This window comes from Dreissena polymorpha, chromosome 7 (assembly GCF_020536995.1).
Source record: "Dreissena polymorpha isolate Duluth1 chromosome 7, UMN_Dpol_1.0, whole genome shotgun sequence".
Lineage (NCBI taxonomy): Eukaryota > Metazoa > Mollusca > Bivalvia > Myida > Dreissenidae > Dreissena > Dreissena polymorpha.
In genome coordinates, this window is record NC_068361.1 from 64,918,297 (window position 1) to 64,942,804 (window position 24,508).

The 24,508-nt window shown below is 34.2% G+C and overlaps 2 protein-coding genes across 2 annotated transcripts; both read left to right on the top strand.

The window, feature by feature from the left end:
- The first annotated feature begins 7,169 nt into the window (after positions 1-7,169).
- On the top strand, positions 7,170-8,659 carry LOC127839782 (uncharacterized). The gene is made up of 2 exons (XM_052368167.1): positions 7,170-7,788; positions 8,394-8,659. Exons 1-2 carry the CDS (start codon positions 7,170-7,172, stop codon positions 8,657-8,659), a joined length of 885 nt encoding a protein of 294 aa, XP_052224127.1.
- Positions 8,660-8,703: 44 nt separating this feature from the next.
- Positions 8,704-13,087, top strand: LOC127839460 (uncharacterized). The gene is made up of 2 exons (XM_052367840.1): positions 8,704-10,146; positions 12,844-13,087. Exon 1 carries the CDS (start codon positions 8,799-8,801, stop codon positions 10,143-10,145), a length of 1,347 nt encoding a protein of 448 aa, XP_052223800.1. The 5' UTR covers positions 8,704-8,798; the 3' UTR covers position 10,146; positions 12,844-13,087.
- Positions 13,088-24,508: the final 11,421 nt, after the last annotated feature.

Here is a 24,508-nt window from a genome sequence, read left to right on the forward strand (position 1 = left end):
ATTTTGAATAGACTATTGTACACCTATTCACGGTAAAATTGTAAGTATTGTTTGTCAATCCGTTAAATCCTATTGTGTTATGCCATGAGGAAATTGCTGTGATGTTAAGCAGAGACACATTAACCTTCGAATACAGATAATTGGCTTTAAGAGAAAAAGTGGATTATAAGGTCAGTATGTAGAGAGATATAATTATCATGCAACTTCATATTGTGTGTTGTTAGCAATCTTTGAATATCATATGATTGATTGTACGTGTTAACCAGGACCTCTGACAACAAAAATCTTTCTTCATTTTTTAATACTGAAACCTGTTGAGGTCTTTTTTGAAGTCATAGCCTTTTCAATACAACTATAAAGTTGAATTTATTTTACGGCCTCCAAAACGAACAAACAGTTATGGAAAATTTACATACCAACAGTTCTATTGTATCGATTTGATTCGAGCAGTAGTTTACATGAATGTTGTCTGTAATACGTATGGTTGTTGTTGTGTCTACTTTGTCTAGCACAATTGCATACTCATCGAAAAACCCAGCTGATCAGGTTTTATTGTTTGGATTTGCTTAAAGGGGCCTTTTCACAGATTTTGGCATGTATTGCAGCTTGTCATTTAATGCTTTATATTTATAAATTTAAACATGGACCTAAAAATCTTCAGTAAAAAACAATTATAAAATTTAAAGAAGGAAAACAAGTTACCCTCAACTGGGCTCGAACCACTGACCCCTGGCATCCTGGAGTAAAAATTCTTCCGCTAAGACCACTCGACCATCCGTGCTCATGCATGAACGGATGTTTTGTTATATGATATAAGCAATCTTCGTAGTTTCCCACAGTATTCAAAGTTTCGCGTTGCAACGCTTTATAATTTTCAGGATTTTAAATCGTCAAACGATGCATATAATGGATATTTTAGAGCATGGTAAATGTTAAAGACATTTTTGACAATATGAATGTAAGCTGTTAAGAGAATTTTGTAGGCCGTCTTTAGATTCCGATACGAGCACAATTTTTAAATTCTTCGTTTGAAATCTCCAGCGGTAGATTATTGTCGCGATTTAATTATTTTCCAAAATTCTTTCGGTGACTTTCACATTCATTCATCTTTCGACAGCGGGAATTATTATATGAATTTTTCGACTTTCGACATTGATATTTATAATCATTTTTCTTACTATGTAGTTCACCTCTGTCAGCGTCCGATAGAGTATTGTTAAATTGTTTAACTGCTTGTTTATACATGTATAAGCTATTTTTACATTTACATTCGTCGTCAAACCACTTGAAAACATGGTTTTTGATTACAACATCTTTTTCTAAATATATATTACCGGTTTTACATAAAAAGTTTGTAAATATCGACGTTCGACAATCAGCATCTCCATTTCCGTGGATTTCAGTGTTTAAATCATGTAATAGGGTGTCTAAATTATTTGTTATATCACTTTTAAACGATTCTTTATTATCAAATTTATAAAACTTCGATTTAACATTGCCGGTGATGTTCCGAATTTACCAAGGAAATCAAACTTTTCACGGTGAGAAAGCAAATAATCTACAACGTTTCTACCGTTATGGTTCATACATGTGAAATTTCCCCAATCATTCGGCCATCGACTATTAACTTTCAGCTGATTTGGTCGCTTTACACATATCAAGTAAACAATAACGATTTGAAGTGGAATCACGAAAAATCCGAGGCGTGAGTGTATCGATGGCAATTACGTCATCATCACCTATACTTCGATCAAACTGGATATAATCTGGTTTACTATCGATTCTACAATTTAGGTCACCAGCTACAAATATTTTCCACGATCATTAAACAATAGAATATCTTGCTCTATATGGGTATAAATATCTACATTATACATGTTATGAACAGGAGATGATTATGGGGCATTATATGTAAAACAAATAAATATATTATCATCCAAATTGAAAAAATATCTGATCGAGTTTAACCCAGATAATACAGTCGATTGTATTTTGAGCTAGAGTTACACCCCTTTATATATTTTTTTATATAAACAATAAAGACAGCACTTGGTCGTTTTGCTCGGCGATTTTGATATGTACGAAAGGAATGACTCGGGTTTGAGTATCACTCAATATCAATGTTAGCATTTCTGTTTGCCCATGATTCGCTAAGGCATATAATATATCATACTCACAAAAACTTAACAAATCGGTTGACTACTTTTTGGCGGGTGTATGTCCTTCTACATTCCATGAAAGTCATTTTACAACACTCTCAATATTGACCTAGCACGGTCCACGGTAGAGTTGCTTGTTAATGTAAAGTTTGTCCATCCTGATATATGCTTCCTTCCTGTCCTTCCGTGCCTGCAGCATGATGGGTATCAGTTGCCGGCGCTTTTCAACAACCTCTTTTGGGAACTGTTCTGATATCCCAAAGTTTGTTCCCTTAAGTTTGTTTGCCGCTCGTCGTACGTTTTCCCGAACCGTATAATCATTGAATTTGGCGACAATTGGCCTTGTCTTGTATGGGTTGAACGGGCCAATACGAAGAGCTCTCAGAAGCCGGACTTCTCGTTCTTCAATGTTGAGTTTTTCTCTAATGAATGTTAATATTTTTTGTTCACAGTTTTCCTCATCCCTTTTGTCATCAGAAAGGTTTATTTACTCATGTATATATATGGTTTACTTCTATTTCCCCGAATTTTACAGTGCTATAGATTTATAAATCTACTTTTGAACGCTTTTTTCACCTCTCAATTTTTTTCAGCCGCAATACCGCCATTGACCGTTTTTGTTTCAATAGTCACTAGGAGATAGACGAGGCGTTCCACGTTGGGACCATACTGTTATAATATTTAGCTAAAACAAATTGTCAATAGGCAATTCATATGTTATCAATACGGGCACGTGTCTGCTTTTGCCTTTGAAAATGGAAAAGTAGCGCTTCCGTACGGAAGCGTGGCGCAGCACACCGCAAAAAGGCCTGGGATAATTAACTTTAAATGCGCCATTACACATATAGTTTAAGTATTATTTGTAAACTTCGCAATTAATGTGTATGTTGTTAGCGTTAGTCCAAATATATTTTCAAATTTGTATTATGAAGCACACAACACATATGGTACGACGTTTATGTATTCACGCCTTCCGCGTATGGCAAATAACTATCGTCAGACAGATATAAACTCAGAATTTATAAGTTTTATCATATTAAATCACGATTGTCTCACTATGTCAAAACTCGTAATGTTGTTTTATAGTAAAATAAAACTAAGAATACTTTTTTGTCTTTGATCCGACCTTATACAGTTTTTATTACAAAGATCTTAAAATCCGACCCCTGATAATGATCTTCAAAACAAGTTTGACAAGCGACCTTAAACATGATTTCTTAATGACAAACAAACAACAGATTAAGCAAAATTAAGATAGATTATTGGTCGTTAGATAGAATTGCATGTTAGACCGTTAGACTTTTGTTTAATAATGTGTGTATTGTTTCCACTAAGAAAAAATCTATTTGCAATCTTTAACTTCTGAAAGACTTGGACGAACCTTTATAATATTTATTGAACTAAAGTTATTCTTATACATTTTTTAGGTTAATTAGAAAACATTTAAGGCAAATCTGAAATTTGAAGAAACGGATATAATAATTACGAGGCTTCAATCAAATCTATTGAATAAAAGCCGTTTTACATCATTAAGACTTACTTTGGGAATTGATGTATGACAACCAATGTCTTCTATAAAATGTCTATTTCAATATTTAAATGATTGATTGCAATTTTCATGTTATATTTTTTATCAATTTGCTCAAGGTATGTTCTAAGATTTTAGTTTAAAGCCAAATAAAAACTCAAATTCAACGAATTTATTCGTCAGATATATCGTTAAGTAATGTATTTATGTTTGATTGTCTGTCTGACTATCTATCTGTTCGTGTATCCGTCCGTTTGTCTGTCCTTGCGTTTATCCGTCCGTCTGTCTGTCGGTGTGTATATTGGTGTGTGTCGGTGTGTCTGTGTGTGTCGGTGCGTCAGTCTCTCCGTCTGTCCGTCCGTCTGTCCGACTGTCCGTCTGTCAGTCTCTCCGTATGTCCGTTCATCTGTCCGTCCGTCTGTATGTCTGTCCGTATTTCCGTCTGTCCGCCCGTCTCTATGTCTGTCTTTCTTTCACACGCACGGACAGACGGAAATACGGACAGACGGACATGTGGTCATAGGTATGACATAACCATAAGATCTTTGACAAGAACCGAGTGTTCCGAATGAAAATAACGTCAACTAACATCATAGGACGTCATTTTAGATAAACGCACAGGACAGTACAACAAACATACAGCATACCATGACAAACACAAGCCTACCTTAACAAACACACAGAAGACTTTGGCAAACACACATAATATCATCACAAACAACCAACATATATCACAACAAACACAACGCATACCAAAACAAACACACAGCATACTATGACAAGCACACAGCATTCTATTATAAGTGCATATAATATTATTTAAACCCACATCATTTCAATGAAACAGCCGATAGAGCAATAGACATCAAGAGACAGACGAGGCGTTACATACCCCAAGGCATTGAATTTGCGAACGCTTGTGAATCAGTAATGCGTGAATAACCCCGCGGCAATATCAATCGATAATTTCAGTGATTTTGTGGTAATCTGTTGGCTTTGTTATACATACTACACGAATAAATCCTTAAGGCCTACGTCTCCACGATAAATGTGTGGCTATTTACATAAGAGACATGAAGGGGGTACACGGGTGACTGTAATCCTCGTGGAAATTGTTCATTAATATTTTCAAACAACTATTTCGACACTTAAAATATATTATTGAATTAATTGCACATAAATGAAAATGATTTAACAGAAAATCTGAACACAATTGGATTCAGTGTTAGCAGGTTTACTGACCTAGTGCGTAGTTCTGCGGATAGTAGCCAGACATAAACGATTGTATGTCGCTATTCACACTGGGTCATTTTTCTAAGATTGCGGACATTGAGTAGTTTCAAGTTATGTTACATTTGACACATCTTAAAATTATTGTGTATTTTTGTTGTGTTCAAACAACAACGGAACATGTTTTTTATAGATCGGTTAGCCGCAAACGAGAATTGTTTGTCTGGCGTCTCAAATGCAACAAATTACATGTGATATGATCAATGCAAATCTCAACGTCATAATCTACCTTTCATTAGTCTGATTCTCTGAAGCAGAGCTCGTAGGTATAGATTTAGTCGGTATAACTTTGTGGATATATAAACTGTATGTGTATGAACCAAAACGTGTTTATAATATTTGTATGTAAGACGGGTGATCTAAACCAAGCTGATGAGTTTTTACATGTATCTTTTTTCTTATAGATAACGATGGAATACAGCTGAAACGGTAAAGAACACGAATTCAAATTTGACTGGAGGACTCTAACTTATAAGGGAATCAACGTCATGTGTATGCGTGTCCATCTGTGATTTCACCACTGAGTGGCGCATGTCATTTTAGCAGGATGGCCGCCAACACAAACTTGTTCAGTGACAAAGAGACCAATAACTGGTTCAAGGCGTCCATAGCACTCAATTTGACAAAACAGGGACTTACAAACTTTCTGAACACAACATTACAGAACTTGCACGCCGTTGTTGGTAAAAGTTGTGGAAACTGTCCCATTAAACACCTCATTCCATGTCCAACAAACCCATATTGTAACAAGAAAAAACGGAATTATTGTCCTTTTCATCAATCACAAAGACCACAGGCATGCCCAACATGTCCTAAAGTAAAACATAATATAATTATACAGCATAGATACGGTGGGCCGTCTTGGAGGAATACTCGTGCGGAAAACTGGGCTTTAGACTATTGGGAAATAGGAAAATGCTACCTCCCTCCGGACGGATATAGCAGCGTTGCCTCGGTCCATGAATCGGACTTCAATGGCGTGATAAGCATCATGTTGAATTGCCTACATTTCCAGACATGTCTCTCCCCCTCATGTCTTTTACCTACACCACCTGATAAGCACTGTCTTCTAGAAAAGGTTATACATTTTAAAAGCAAGAGGTTTTTGCAGATACAGTACTTATTCGCAATTCTATATCCGTGTCTATTTCTATTTCTTTCTTTCATAACTAAATGTTTATATGAAAAGGAAATAGTAATTTACTGAAAATAGTGCAGGTTTCATGTCATCAATTTATATTATAAGACTCTCTTAACACCGGTAGACGCGTACATTGGTATGTTAAGTATTTGTACATTACAGTGAGCATCGCAATCTTACTTCTATTTCATAATAGATAAAAAGTCTATAAAGGTAACACTAGAATAACAGGTCAGGTTAAGAAGTACCAAAATAAAAATACAATCTTAAGTTTTTTTATGTACAGCTAAAGACTCCTTCATGTGCACAAGACGTGTACTCTGTTTGGAAATTACCATTAGCTTGCACAACTTCGTCGATACGCAACGTAGCATGTCGCTATCGGAGTTAATTTGCAAATTAACAATTTCACTGTAGTAACCTATATTTGATTGATGGTGCCAACTAAAGATTTTTTAGCAATTTAATGCCATATAAGTCGGTCATATCTATATGTTGGTTTTAAAGACAATACAATCTTGAAAATGAAAACGTTTTAACACTCTTTAATATTGAAACTAAATATACGTACCACTTATGCATTTACCATGATGTATTGTTTATTAGGTCCGTCAGATTGGCCGAGATATACGACACACATCCGACTGCAAGGTTGCAGATGCTGACCTGCAGGACTATTTCCAGACACTGTCCACACTACTGGCTGACCCACAATTCTTACATTGATCCTTCAGCAACGATAACATAACTAAGTGATGTAAGTCAAAGGAACATGTTTTACATATTTATAAACGCAACACGGTTCGTGACATATTTAAAAAATCGAAGCATAGCCTATTATTAAACAATATTCTTTATGAAAAAAAAACCCGTAGCATTAAGGCAAATTAATATTTTTATAAAATATATGTTCTTAACCCGAGAAAGTTAGGCATAAGAAATGTAAGGAATCCGTAAGTGAAACGTTGTAACATAGCTCCCACTATTGACCTTATGATTTTGCATTTATATTCACATTATAAATGCAACAACATTACATTTGGGGATTTTCATGCAGTTGCAGAATGATCGCATATCTATCGAAAAACTTGGTGAGCTTTTGAAAGAGGCCTATCAAACGCTCGAACATGCGAAAGAGGTCGGAGAACGTTTTTCTGAGGAGGCAGAAAGAACTTTAGCAAAAGTTTTTGAGTGCAAAACACAACTTGGAGAAGAACGCATTGAAGCCAGGACAAACGATGCGGAAATATGCATTGAAAGCAAGACACAGCACGGAGAACAACGCCTTGAAAGAAAGACACACATTGGAGCTGAATGCATTAAAAGCAAGACACTGCTGGGAGAAAAACGCATTGAAAATATGACAAAGCTTGTAGAACAACGCATTAATAGTAAGACACTTCTTGGAGAGGAACAAATTGAAAGCAAGTCACACGATGCGGAACAATCCATTGAAAGTAAGACACAGCATGGAGAACAATGCATTGAAAACAAGACACAACTTGGAAGACAGTGGATTGATAGCAAGACACATGAGGCAGAAAAAACTCTTGAAAGCAAGATTAAGGATGGGGCACAAAGAATTGAATACAATGTGCAGGATGGCATTATGTGCATGAAACAGGCAGCGAACGAAACTGTACAACTAGAATACGAACGAAGCAAAGCAGGTTCGTAAACAGGTTTGTTTTCTACACAGGTTCGTCTCAGCATATGTTAATCCCTATATACATATGCACATGATCACTTCAAAAACGATGTAAACGCTATTTGGACTCAAATTTGGACCAATAATCCATATATTTGATATGTTTAAAGTGGTATTTAGTTACAAAATTAATCTCAACTGTGATGTTTGAGCTACACTCTCAATATTTACACTTACAGTATGACCATTGATGCTGTTTTCGTTAAGTATACCGTGTGACAGTATTTCATTATAGTGGATTTATCCTTTTACATGATTAACTGTACAATAAAGCATATAACATGTAATCATTAGTTTTGATTTAAAATCATTGTAAACAACACAATGATTATTATAAGAAAAGTGTTTAGAGGCTGCACTATTATTTGTTTATGGAAAACGTATTTATTACTTGGATATGGACACATGCAGTAGCGTCCTTTTTTAAATTAGCTCATCTGTCGTTAGATGCTTTAGACTGTAACGACATACTTTGTTTGCGATTCTGATTTTCGTGTGTGCTAGAAATCTAAATAACGAAATTTACGTGTGTTATTAATGTAAGATATTAGTGTATTATCATTACAGATCTTCGGCGTCGTTTGGTGGAGCATTACAATGACAATGCGAGCAGCGTGCCTCTTTCAGTATTGGATCAGAGTCTTGATAAACGTATAACAGATATATTTGCAACGCCCAAAATTCACCGTATTGAAATAGCAAAAGATGGAAAACGCGTAAAAAAGGAGCAAGTACTGACATACAAAGAAATCTTTTACACAAATGATACGAAGTCAAATCGACGTATATACGTACAAGGCGAGCCCGGCAGCGGCAAGTTAACATTTGCATGATTGGTGCGACGGAAATCAGCCTTCAGCGACAGCTTCCACCGATAATGCAGCGTTTGATGACGTGTTAATGATACCACATTTCAAGTTCATTTTTTTCATCTCTTTGAGAGAATCGAGAGGTTAGACCGACGTAACGCATATGATAAAGGAACAGTTAATTGATAAATTGTATTCTGAACAGAAACGTGATGTCGTTTACGAACTTTTACACCAAATTATAGAGGCGGAACTATGCCTTGTAATACGAGACGGTCTAGATGAATGGGTTGCACCTGACGGTAGTAACCTTGCTGAACCTTCGATGGCGGGATTTCCAAATGACAAGTGCTCTGTTCTTACAACTTCTCGACCATGGACATTGGCTGATGAACGTATCAAGAATTCAATAATCAACATTCTGTTAGAAATCGAGGGTATTAAGGATCCATATGCATTTAGTGAAAGAATATTGCGGTGCATACTTGACGAGAGCAATGATCTTGAGACAGCGGAGAAGAAATTTAAGAAATTCATATTAAAGCGTAAACTGACGTCATTATCATATTCACCAATACTGTACACGCTTATAATTTGCACGTGGGTGAAAACGATGGACGCGGAGGAACATTTGAAAGGATCGTCCTTGTGTGCATTATATACTACTTTGCTTGAAAGCCTTTGTAAGAAGGCGAACGATACAATTGGCTTTTTTAACGATTTAAACCCTCCTCAGGTGAAGTGTTTTGTAAGCACAAGTTATCTGCGGCAGATCATTGAAAACGTAGATGTCATTTCAAAAGCTGCTTTCCATCTTTTGTTTTCTCCTGAAAAGGAAAAGTCTATTGTATTCAAAGATAAAGAACTGTCAAACTACCTTTCGAAATCTGAAATAGAGTTTTCTCTCAAAGCAGGACTACTATCAAAACGAAAAACGAAAACAGGTTTTAAATGGTCTATTTCATTTATCCATAAAAGCATGCAGGAATTCCTAGCTGCTTATTATATTGCCCTTAATGCACATTTGGTTGATGACGTCATTTCCGGATATCTGGCTCGTCATAAGGATGCATACCTCGACATTTCCCAGGTGTTCATATTCTTGTGTGGACTGAACATATCAGCTGCCAATAAGCTTTCTGGCATAATGACCGAACATTATGCTATAATGATGGATGAACGTGATTATTCTGAGTCTGAATTTTTCAGTCCGTTTCAAGGCATCATAGTGGCCGGATACAGAGAAGCTGTATCAAATGAAAAAACTGGCATTCTTCTCAGACTCAGTCACTTTCAAGTCCGTTATTTCAACTTAAGGGATGTTTACAACATATTGACATATAACACGTCATATGTCCAGGTCTTGGAAGTTTGCGTAAACTCGGGCACTGTTCATGACATTCGAAGTTGTCCTGCTTATAACGAACAGACATCTCATTTTGAGTTTGACCTTACATCGTGCCACAAACTGAAATCATTGACTCTTTTGGGTACCGGCATACTTTGTTAAGGTAATATATAAACCAAAACATTAAGTAGTTCTTTTATCGATTGTGAGTGATTTTTGCGTTTTTCCTTGTAATTGTGCAATATTATACAAAATACTTAGTTAATTTTCTCAGAATATTTAGATTTTTAATTTCTGTAAATAAAGTACAAGATTCATTACGCTATTCTAGACATGTATAATAACGTGCCCTTATCCGTAATTGGTTAACCCTGAGATTTTTATGTATGTAACAGAATCTTGAGTATTCTGACCTCCTATATGTGCACCGCAATTATTTATTTATGCACTATTTGTGTGTGCTGTATAACTTATTATTAAGATAAGTCTCTGAATAGTGTCTAAATTCTATTTGATTTTTCTTCTAAATAAAATACAACTATAACACAATTGCTATATTTAACAAGTCTTGAGTATTCGTTCAAACGTAGCCGCAACGGTGTGGCAATTTAACAAAATATTGGTATTTATATTGACAGGTATATAATTATCAAACAACATGGTCCGTATTCTATTTTTGATTTGTCGATATACTTCCGCCTTGCATGTGCTAATTGTTGATTGGCTGAATCACTAATTTACCAATTAAATCACGTGGTCGGAAATAGTCCAAATAGCGTTGCCCGTTCTATCTTTGTGAACCGTTTTTTTTACATTTAATGAAAAGGAATATCTTAAGGCGAGTCGAACGGTAGTTTCATAACCAATGATCTTGACATCTTTTATTTACATTTCTTTAGGTAAGTCACGATTTTGATCAAAAGTATGTTATCTCACTATACAATTATATTCTTTATAATTAAACATAGCTATATCAATAATTTACAAAATTCAAGTATTCTATTATTAATAACTTTCGATGAAAGAGTTATTAATAATTTCTAATTTATATATAATAATTACTAATAATATTTATTATGTTGCATAATTGAAAAAGATATATTGATAATTCTAAAAAAATAATTATTTTAACATAATAATGCATAATGTGCTTCTATTATTTTATTATAACATTATATTCTTTATGATTTAACATCAATTAATATTGTCCAAAAATGAAGTGTTGTATTATTAATATTTTTTTATGGATATCTGTTAATTATTTCTAATTAATATAACGTAATTACCAATAATATTCATCACGTTACATTATGATAAAAGATGTATTAATACTTTCCAAAATTAAATTATTTATACATTACAATGTACAATGGACTCCTATTTTTATTAATAACAATATATCCTTTATAATTAAGCATCTATTAATAATTTATAACATATAATGATGTTAAATAATAGGCATTACGTTACATATATTTAGAAGTAGATGTGAGTTTACGAGATAATGAAATATCTTGCGTTACCTTGCATCAAACATGTAAGTTCGTGTAAGCGTAGATTTACTTACGAAATGAATTGCGCGACCACGAGTCTATATCGTATTCTAGCAATATTGCTTCGTGTTTACTAATTATTTACCATCCTACTGTTCTTCGGTTTGTCGCAATAAATTGTCGCTAGTGGGTCAATTTTTCTTATATGGGTATATTTGATACTTTGTGTAGACTATAGGAGTCAAACGTCTAATCTTCATGAAACGGGCTCAGCAGATGTTTTAATTATATCTCGGACGAAATTGTTCCAGTACATTGACAAATATGGCCGCCAGGGGGCGATGCAGTTGTCCTCATATGGCTTTACTGAAACCATGTTAACGCGCTTTTTGCAACATGCATTGTCCAATTTCATGAAACATGGTCAGACCATTCACTTGTTCATAAAGAACTTTTATAATTTCGAACTCCACCTTCTCAGAACAGTAATAAGGATCATTGAAACTGTTAAGCTGTAAAACAATAAAGTTTAAAATATCTAACTTTAACCATAATTATTATAATGAAACACACCACCACACGGTTTCTCAAACATCTTGATATTAAAAGAGACCAAATCACGCGATAATCATATTGAGGATTAATATTTACGTTGTTAGTCGATTACCACGTTTTAAGAATCTATTAAATTATTACTTAATAATATTAGTACGAGTCACAATTTATTATTCATATTCCTATGTGCTTTTTTTATTTTGAAGTGCAAACCGCATATTGTTTTAGCTATCTTTTTGTACCAATTTGTATTTAATAAGAGCAGGTTACTAATTATAAATCGTATCCCATATAGAAGGAATTTGCGTGTCATGGTAGTTGTTACAAAACAACATATAGAGGAGATAACAGATATGACTAGTTTGTTATAAAACTCTATGATTCTCTCCCTTTGACCATGCAATGTATTTGTTAACGATTATGTGTTGAATAATTCGTTTCCAAATACTAATCAATCATGTAAAACATTGAAGCAAATACAAGTAATTTTGAACACATTTAAGCGTTAAAATATACGGGAAGAAAAAAATTGACACAGAAAAGCAACATATAATGACAAGAACTATATGTATGTATTGCACTCGAGTAAGAGTTTAAGCATGCACGAGTTTACGAATGAAGTAAAACTTATTAAATAATCAAAATATGAAAATATTACTATTGATCATTTCAAAATCAATAGTATCAAATGTAGTGTATTCTGTTATGACAATACATATGTTTTAAATGTATGACAACTGATACGGACGTGCGCCACTGTTACCGTGTTTAATATGTTCGTAACTGTTATTAATTTAATTGAATATTTGCAGATTCTGCCAGTTCGGTCTCATCAGCACTTCCGATGTGGATTTTACTTAATACTGCAGCTCCAGCAGATTGTTCAGAGCAACCTAAAGTACTCCCTTGCATAGAACACATTCTGTTGTACAAAGTCACAATTTCAACTACATGGCTACGAAGTCTGTTCAGCACTCTGTTGTTACTCGATCACACGGTGACGTGTAAGCTGGAGAAATGCAACATTACATGGGTTGTAGAAGACGCAGTGAGAGGGTCAGATACAACGACAGACACGTCATTAATGTTTTTCAAGAATGAATTTACAATCCTCGAGACTGAGAGTTACAGCCCCGGTCTGTGGGGGGCTCACCGTGGTCTGAATATCAAGAGACTGAGTCTGATTGGTGGAATTAATGATTGTTATGCAATTCGTAAAGAGTGGATGTTGCAATCACTATCATCGCTTACTCATTGGGACACGCTTAATATTGAAGTGAATCTTGACAGCCCCGGTCTGTGGGAAGCTGTCCATGGTCTGAATATCAAGAGATTGAGTCTGATGGGCGGATTAAGAGGTTTGTACGTGATTCATGCAGAGTCGATGTCGCAGTCACTAGCATCGCTCAAAAAGCTGGACACGCTTAGTATTGAAGTGAAATATTACAATCCCGCTCTCTGGGAGGCTCTTCATGGTCTTAATATCAAGAGCCTGAATCTGAGTGGTGGGTTGAGCAATTACAGCAATGAAGAGTCGATTTTACTACCATCGCTTAAAAAGCTGGAAACGCTTTCATTATGTGTTCACATGTATATTGGCATAAAGCTTCCTCAAACATTAAAGCATTTTAATGTTTACTGTAGTGCATTGCTTCCTTCCGAATTACGCGAACATTTGGACACACTATCAGCATGTACGCAGGCACTTGAGTTTAAGATTGAATTCGGTTGTGCTTCGTCAGACGTTGTCCCTTTAACACGAATCCCACCAGAAGAATACACTGCCATCCAACAGGAGCTGGGGACGTCGAAGAATGTTGCAGTAAAATGATTCAGAATATTAGACCGGATACGTAAAACCGATATGTATGATTATGATGCTGCATCTGCCTGGTCTTTACGTGCGATTGGTGGTGTCGATGACGATTATCAGAATGACGATACCGTTAAAGATGATGCATTTGAAAGTTTCGTTAGCGGAATTAGTAATGCAATTATCCATCGAATTTCAATGAGACTTCTGATAACGCCAGCCTCAAACTCATGATTCATCAATACATGCAACGCATAGAAGTAATGTTAAAAATTGCATTGTTCATTGCTCGAAGAAATGAGTAAATGAGAATAATTATCTCTACATGGAAATCATATATAGATTGCAATCGGCTCTGTCAAACAATGAATTTTAGCAAGCACATATTATCTTTACACTTTTGTGACGTTGTTTTGTGTGTAAATGTAATAAAAATATAAATAAAGTATTATTTAACATATATTAAATACATGCAATTATTTGACAGAATGTAAAGTATTAATACGAAATCCATTAAATGCTTACCCTGTTTCTAGTTAACGTATATGCGCATGCATCGATAGATACATTTTTTTTAACATTCTCCAGAACTACTTAAAAAATAATTGCCTTAGCCCATAATTTTAAAATTTGCAGAATAACCAATACATGGGATTCTTTATTGGCTAAAAAATCAAACCGATTGTCGCGTTAGAATTTATCAAATAGTAATATCTGTTATGCTGCTTCTTGTAAACCGTACTAATGATTTTGATCTTTACATTAGACATTTCCGTAACGGATATGTATTATGTTGCTCTATTTCATTGTGTATTCTTGACTAGAATGCCTATCTATATTTATTGTACGCATAAGTTTATAAACACATGTTTTGTTAGTAAATCTGGGCAAAAGATTGCGTTCGGATTCCTTACAATATGTGTTTATGGACCTTTCATAGGCGGTAACCCCAGTGTTATTTATTTGTGTGTTTTTATGCTTAATATATATTATATGTGTACATTGTTTTACTTTGTATTTGACCTCATCTCCTCGCCATAAATGAAACACAACGTGCTATAATAATTCTAGTTTAGCTATAGTTTTGAATTTGTTTATATTTTATTGAGTAACAAGTTCCTATCTTTGTCCTTCTAACGATTCATTTGGCATTAAGGCCATACAATAAAATGGGTACATATGTGTTATCGTTTATTTTGGAATTAATTTGTATGAACCTTATTTTGGTTGTGGCGCAGCTGATAATGAGTAGACGGATGAGGAGAAGAGGAATGAGAAAACGGCGATTATAATTATTTTATGATTATGATGATAAACGTTATCGTGACTATGGTCATGATAATCATGTTGTTGATGACGAAGAGGGATCGAGTATGAGCATGATACAATATCTGCTTATAAGGTTGATGATCATGAACGTGTTTGCGACGAGATAACGAGGGGGGGATAGAAGGAGTAAGAAAATTATGGCAATCATCATAAAACGAACCGTTATGATGAAGTATTTGTAGTAGGATAATGGGGAAGAGGTTGGTGCGGATCTTGCACTTTTAAAAATAAGGAACGCATGCGTGTAGCATCCATTACGTACAAGGGTATACCCTGGTCTTTTTGAAATACAACATGTATTTTACCCTTACAAACGCAATAAACGTTATACAACATGCGAGAAATATGCACTGAAATATGCACTGATTTTATTACTCCTAAACATATTTATACATTAACATGACACGTCTGGTTATTTTAAAACTGATTATGGTGATAATTGTTATATAAGGAATCGTTTTACGTTATTCACATATCTGATTTTACAACGACTTTGAAATGGGCGCAAGCATTCATAGCAAGTTGCGTGCCATAAGCACATCCAAAAGTTCAGCGAAAATAAACTAACGCTTACAGAAAAATGTCTTTTTAAGCTGTTTACTTGTTAACATGAAAGTTTCCTGAATACAAGATATCACTAGATTGCTTACTGTGTTAATGGGACTTGGCCAGATTCAAACCCATGGGCCTGGTGGTGACGATCTATGTAATATGTCTCAATCTCATGTCTAATAGCATGATCAAAGCTTTTTGCATCCTTGTTTTAAAATCACCTTTGCCCATTGCGCCCATGGGGAGCTTTTAGGATACCATGTTGTTCGTCATTTAATGCGTCCGTAAACTATTTTCTTTCAATACCTTTTCCTTTGCACCTCTGGGCAGATGTCAACGAAACGTCATTCTTATGTTACTCTCTTTCTACATGTTAAATTTAGTAACTGAACCTCGTACATCAAGTAAACAAAATAATAACCTGAATTGACATAATTTACGTTGAAATCATGTGGGAAAGTCAGTGTTTGAAAATTACATTATATCTTATTCATAATTGAACCTGGCATTCTTGTATGGAATAAGGAAGGAGTGAGTTGGAACATCTTGTACAAATGTGCTTTGCTTTGAGCATTTATAAAATATACCACTCGAAACAAAACTATTGAGAGGAAGGAAGCCCTAAACTTATACCAATGATTGTCAGTGAGCCTTAAGTCGCCGGGGTGTTGAAATTATACTAACATTTCCTAATACACACGTGTTAACACATCGGATTCAGAATCCGCAATGATTTAATTTACAAATAATTAGACATTAGACGCACATCTGAGCTCATATGAGCAACTGAATTTAATACTATTCCGATTATCCGATACAATAATTAAATACATATACATTACACTAACTTACACGAAGTCATCTTTAGAACGGAGTATAACTAATGGATAAAATAATGACAGCAACATCAACGATCGCACAAATGAACGTTTGATTTTATACAATTCGATAAAAATACTAAGTTTACAATAATGAAACAAACGAAATTCATCAACAATACACATTTAACCACATAAATTGATCATAAATTGATCTATATGCGCTGAGCAATTTATTATGAAATGTACACACGTCATATATTGTCTGAATAAACACCCTTTCTTACAGAATCGAGTGTTGTTTATTTATTTAGCTTAAACTCATGTACTGGGACCGATTTGACTTCTGAGTACACAAGACTACAACGAACGTTCTCAAGACTAAAGCGAACTGATGTAATGAAGGCTTATGTTTATGGTAAAAAATATGCTTCTTTTAATTTACGGAAGTACGGCAACTTTTCTGAAAAAGAACTATAATTAATAAATTGTAAAATAAATAACTAATAAATTAGTTTAAAGTTACAACCAACCAACCGCGATTTTATAGTTCAACACAACCGTATTCCAAAAAGAGAATTGGTGTAAGGCGGTGTTTAATTTAAAGTCATAATGGTCACTATATATATATATCATGTGGACGGATCATGACATTGTATGCTAATAGATGAACTTTTAAAAATGTATGTGTTTCCGAGTTTTAATAAGTACCAACACTGCACACATTCCTTGTTGCATCTTTGGCACGACCATCCACAATCTTGGTATACATACTTTCACTATGACGGAAAGATATTCACTGAACATAAACAATTGTATCTCTAGTTCGAGTAACTTCAGCACATCGTTAAGAAACAGCGAACTCAATTAGTACACCACGTATCAGGTATATATTGATTACGTAAATTGCATGCAATAATCAATTTTATTTTATGCTTTCCGGTGGTTTATAGAGAAATATCAGTGAAATAAAACTGGTATTCCACTGTTTTAAACAGTGAAAAATAACAGTGAAAAATATCGATATTTGTCACTGTTTTACTGTGAAATGACGTCATTTTTTCAACGAAATGACGTCATAAATCCAGCGAAAGTATCCAGTTTAACTCATTTTTAATGTAAATATACGGTGCAAAAAGCATAAAATAAAAAGAAAATTTGTTGGATTCGGTGGAATATCGATTTTAATTCACTCGTGATCATAGAAAAAATATATTTTCAAAACAATATTGTTTTCTATGATCACTCGTGAAATAAAATCGATATTCCACCGAATCCAACAAATATCCTCTATGAATAGAATATTCGGTTTCATTGTCACAAGTAATGATTGTAAATGTTCATCTTTAGAATCAATTTATAACCAATATATGGAGAGGTTAAATGTGAATAGCATTGTAATGTAACGAACAATTTGGGGCATTATTGAATAAATATGATATTCGAAATTTGTATCAACGCAATAAACCAAATTTCATACATTTTTGAGGCAGTCACTAGATCAATATTAAATTGCCTCGCGGTATCAAACGTCAATAAGTTTCGGACACTTCGGGTTTGTATCATACTTGATGAATCCTTGTATATCTATGTACCACAAAGATCGTCAAACATCTGTTAATTCCGTATGTATTCGTTATGTGTCCGTTGCATACGTCATATTTACGTTTCAGACTCGTGAGTTTACACACGGCCAATCAGAATTGCACATGTAACAATAAAACATTTCGTTGTTTATATCTGTATTGATAAAATCAGTCTCACGCACAAAGGCGGATAGAAATCATACAACTTGTTGTCATTGCGGGACGGCCATCAGACGTTGCGCCCTATGCAACTTGTAGTTCAGATTATTGTTCGGACATTGGAAAGCGTTATATTACAAATAAATCAACAGAAATAAATTGTTTTGAAAACAGAAATGGACTTTGTCTACGTTTATGTTATTGCGTTCTCCACAAACTAGAGCAACATAACATAAGCAGCACACCACTGTAGGCGTTGTTAACATTCCTGATGTGTGATAATTCAAGTCTGAAAGAGAGATGAATAAAAAATTACAACAGCGATTCGATAACAAGAGTAATGTACGTGAAAGTACGTAGTTCATTTGCTCCGTCCGTTTATATCATTCGACAGTCAATTAAATTCAATTGTGCAAATGTTTATATATTTGATTATTTATGAATTATTATGCACTAAGTTGATTTTATTCTTCAGCCCCTCAAATACATGATAAAACAAAATCATGACTCATAAATAAATATTACTTGGTATTCACGAAAGATCTTTCTGGTATGAAGAGTACAAGATTGAGGAAGCGGAATGTAAAGTACGTCTGACTTTATATACAATGCATGTGTCCTATCGTCATAACGCATGTTCGGTACTGCAAGGGAATTACCATAAACAAACACATCACATAAACTTTAATTATATAATGTCAAACAACTGTTATCAATCCTAATTACGATTTATATTAAAATGAAAACTGAAGTGCGGCGGTGTACATGCCATGTGTTTTTTTGTGTTTTATTTTGGCAAGGGCACGATGGTTGTTTTTTTTTAAATATCGCTTGATTGTATGTTTTTTTTTAAATTATGTACTTGATTATAAGCTTTCTTATAGAATTCAATAAACTCTATCAGAGGGATACAAAATCAAACACGCATATACTTTTGTGGTTTATAAGCGAAAAAACGTACCTTGTTTAGCTATTCATACATTTACATATTACTAACTCACGTCAAATGGTGACGTGTACGCGTTAATGTTACTTGTTTTTTGTTGTTGGATAAATTAAGATCAAAGAGTTATGACTCATGACGAGGATGTTTTTCTTATGAACTCCTAGTCGTAGTACATCCAACTTCATTTTTTATCATATCAAAATCTTATCGGAGGCCCTACTCCGAAAATGTGAACTTTCAAAGAATAATAGTATTTCATAGAAAAAAGCTTGGGGATAAAAATGTCGTGTTTCACTTTGTTGATCCTTCCAGATATTATTAATTAATACGTGTTTTAGCGACTCGACAGGTACTCATGTATGACAGTGTTTGTCGATCTTCATAATACATCTGTATGTGTTCTTAATGACGCATTTTGTTTTTGCTACATATCTGTTCACAGATCGTCAAAATGACAGTTTTCCATTTTTAAACAAATTCAAAAACAATAACACTATAAATTATGGAGTGATAAACCACTATTGATGCACACTTATAATTAAAATACATTTTTGTTTGTGAATAATCAACGTTTCAATTTGATAAAACTTTTAAGTTTTACAACTGTGAAACGGCTTAATAATTTGATTATTTTCTGTTGTTTTCCATGTTTTTGTTTCAACAAGTCGATCACATTTTAAAGCATCAGCTGTAAGTAACGCAGGCCAGATTGCCGAGAGGTTTGAGCCATAGCTTTTAAACCCAAATGTCACTGATTTGAGTCCGAATGTGGACACTCTTTTTTACTGTTTTATTATTCTCTAAAGGTTCGGTGTTTAAATAAAGCCATAATAATAGACCTTTGAAATCATATTAATTAGTAATCTCTAAGTGTGACATGGACCTTCAAGAGAGGGGCAAAAGTAGTGCCTGTCCACAAGGTCATAATGTTTGCAAAGTTATTTTAAAATTGCTCGAATTATGCAAATGTTTGACCTTTGACTTATGTTACAATGACCTTCCATTAAGGAACAGCGGTCTTGCGCACAACAAACCGCCCCCATAGTTTACACATATCTTTTATATACGGACACAGTTATTTCGCATGACGCGCCTTTTCCACGCTGTCATTATTTGTGAAAGATAAATTACTATGGTGCATTACCTGAAGAAATGATGAAGTATCAGTACAGACAAGATGGGACGCACGGACGCGTAAATCCACACACTGAACCGCTATTGTGAAAGTTGTATCGAGCTAACATCAAACTGACTCGTCAAACATGACAAATATACAGTTCAGACAAGCAATATTATTGTCATACTTGATCTTTGACCTCTCTATGTGACCGTCACCTTTGAGCGTCATATGGTGTTCACGCGATTTTCTTTTTTGCCAGTTATTTGGAAATTGATTGCAGAATAGTAAAGTTAAAATCCGGACAAGTGCATTCTTTTCATATTTCAACGTCAAGCGTCACCTTAACCTTTCGGCTAGCAACAAATGTCTTATGCGGGACGCGGAGTCTCTATGACACAATTAATAATCTGTGGTATGTTATTTAAACAAAGATTTCAAATATGAAAAATTAACAGACTGAACAAGCAAAAGTGTTGTTATACTAGTACTTGACAATTGACATCTAAATGTGGCCTTAACCTTTGAGCAAGAGACCTTGTCTTGCGAGCGACACGGTAATAGTTTGTTTCAAGGCTAAGATACATGCGAAGTGTTACACCAACAGTTTATCTCAAAAACATGATATACAATAAATACAATAAATACAAAACGTATATTGTATTAATTTATTTATTTGACTGTCTGTTATAGTTGAATTGTCAATCTGGGTATTGAATTTAACTACTCACATCAAGAAATTTCCGCTTTCGCTTTAACTTTTGATTATAGAAATATTATGCATACATAATAATTTATGAGTCGACCTTGGAATAAGTACGTAAACATGCGCGGCGAATGAGAATCCTTATTGAAACAATGGCCCCATTGTGATTGAGCAGGGGTGTTCCAGCTCTTGTTCCAACCGGGACTATTAATTGTGTATATAAGACAGGTCGTATTGCCACAGGGGGTTCCATCCTTGCTTGTTCAGCAGGGTAAAATCGCACTTGTTATTAACCAATTTGATTTAAGCAGATGTTCCTGGTTACTACATTTAAAATAAAAGTCCGCGTTAACGACATTTTGGAATAAATGCCCAATTCACTCCGACTGGTTTTTAGTTGTTTCTTCATTATTTCGTCCAAATCCGCTCTAGTGTCACTATGCTAGTGGAAAGTCAATTCATTAACTCGATATATTATGTTGCTTTTTTCAACATTTAAAAAACGTTTTTAACGATAACAAAATATAACGTGATCAAACTTTTTTTATTAATGCGCTTATAAAAAACTGTTACTTAATGCATGTGTTTTCATTGAATGCGTTCACAGTATTATAGGATATGCTGCTTCATTATTTTTTTGTTAATAGATTGATTGAAATATTTGCATCTTTGCAAAAAACCTTCAAAATGAAACGGTATGTCCAATATCTTGCACGACGGTTACAGTACATTGTGTGTGTACGGAATCCGGATAGTGCCATCAATAATCTCGCACGTCTTTTATCAAGGGCGACACTAGACACACGAAGCGATAGTTGATCTTTTTCTTGACAGTCGCGGCGATACTTGATCTTTTTCTTGACAGTCGCTGCGATACTTGATCTTTTTCTTGATAGTCGCGGCGATACTTGATCTTGTTCTTGACAGTCGCAGCGACGCACGATATATTTAACATGATATATCGCGGTTGGGTAGGTAGCCAAAAAGGCGATATATCGTGTTAAATATATCGTTCGTCGCCGCGACTGTCAAAACAAAGATCAAGTATCGCCGCGACTGTCAAGAAAAATATCAAGTATCGCCGCGACTGTCAAAAAAAATAAATCAAGTATCGCTTCTTGTGTCTAGTGTCGCGTTCAAAGGGCGACACTAGACACACGAAGCGATACTTGATCTTTTTCCTGACAGTCGCGGCGACGCACGATATTTTATTTTTCAAATATCGCCCATAATATCCGAATCTCGTGTATCGCGGTCTAATTTCAGACCGCGGCACTTGACACACGAAGCGATACTCGATATTTTTCTTGACAGTCGCGTTCAAATATCGCTGTAATAATATCGCCTGTCCACTGTCAGGTTTTTTAAACGGTGTTTCAGTAATTTGTAACCATTTATTATTAATATTGCTGCCATCGACACACTTAAAAAAGATTATTCTAGCATGAGTAAACCGAGTACAGATTTATTTATTTTCATAATAATTTTGATATATATTGACAACGATATATGTTAAAAACTATTCAGAAATTTGAACAATGGAGTAAAATTTATTAAGATAATATATCATTATAATATGTATCACTTCCAATAGGATTGCAGATTTATAGATAACGTTTAACTTCAAGTAAGACATCAATATGAAACCAGAAGATTTCTTTTCAGTACATGAGTAATCATCATTTACAGGTTATCCAGATTATTGACGAGCAACATTAATGTCCAGTCTATTGATACATTAATTAGACGGTATTTTTGTTGCTGGTATTGTTTTACCTTTTAAATACCTTTTATGATGCTTTATCAAATAAATTATCGGCATTAATAAAACTGCATACAGTGCAAACAACAATTTAATAATATTCATATTGGCTAACAAAAACGCTTTTGAAGGGCGAAAAACGTTTGTTTCATATGCTTAACAGGGTTCCAGATATAATATGAATGTCTATTATATAATTATATTGAGATAAAGTTCACACTGTTACTTTTGTGCATGTCAAATATGATTTAAACAAAAGCACGTAATGCACGTTGAACCGTAGAATTGAACAACTAATAACTTAACCTTGAGAACTCAGTCTTATATTCAAAATCGTTATTCCAAGCGATTTTCCTATCATCAAATATACGTTTATATAAAATATTTATGTAATATTAGAGATAACATTTACTGAAGGACGGACAGGCGAACAAAGGAAAATCTATTACACCTCAATAAACTGGAGGCACAAATGAAAATAATGTCAAAATAGATGTTGAAAAGGGGTAAGTTTATTATTAAATGTGTTTCAACTGATTCTGAAAACAATAGTTCCATGGCACTTGTTTTGCATGTAGATATGAAAGAATGTTTAATCAAACTGCGCGCCTGTGTATCAGTAAATGCTATTGATAGGATTTACCACCAATAAAAAAAGCAAACCTTCAATGTCCTGCAAAAAGAGCTCCCATGCGTAGACAGTCTCATCTTCAGACGTCCTGGCATTAGATCCGAGTTCACTGAAAGTATAATCAAATCAAAAACAATCGTTGCATTGTGTGTCCCTTGGATAAATGTACAATTTAACAAATTTGTGAAAAGATGCTCTGATGATCTGACAGGGGAGATAATGCTGTAAACAGTGTTCCTTTATTGGCTACAGTGAGTGCTTTTATGTACATCATTGTATTATAGGAAATGTTTATTTATTTTCAATGAAACCTTTATAAATCTGAAATATGGTTAAATGACAGCGTTATAAACTGTTTATTTTATAGTTTTTGTGATCATATTTTTTCATTTTCGTACTTTCAATGGTCATTTTTGCAGAATAATAATACAGAAAAATGATATAATAACATTTATATTTACGTCTTGTCATATATACACAAAAGTCAAAAGGACAAATTCTGATGGAGATATTTAACGTTTTTTGGCATGTGAAGATTCTCTATTGACAAGTTGATAGTATAAACGTTCAAATCTTGATAAACCTCGGCGTCCGGAATGTAGACACCTGACCATTACAGTAACAGCAGAAATTCAATTAATTTCTAATACGATACAGAAATCAAGTTCTTTTTATAGTTAATAAAATAGGAACAAACAAAACAGAACTTACTTCTTATTCCATTTTGTACTGAAAATGGCGTTATTTATCAAAGGGAATTAACTGTCTCTATATTTGTAGTTACTATAGTTACGGCTCAATCCCCGAAGATTGTGGGTGTAAATGGCGTAACCTTGTAAAATGTATGTACTGACTACTAGTACTACTAGTAGTAAAACTTTTTTACTAGTCTACTGTTAAGTTGAGTCAACAACCTCTTTAATCCTTACAAAATAAGATAAATCCATAATTATAATAATCAGATATCAAATAAGTCTGCCTGATTGCCCTATATTAATTAGGCTTAAATGAATAATCAGACAATAGCTTACCTACCTTGAAATCTTGAAAGGTTGGCT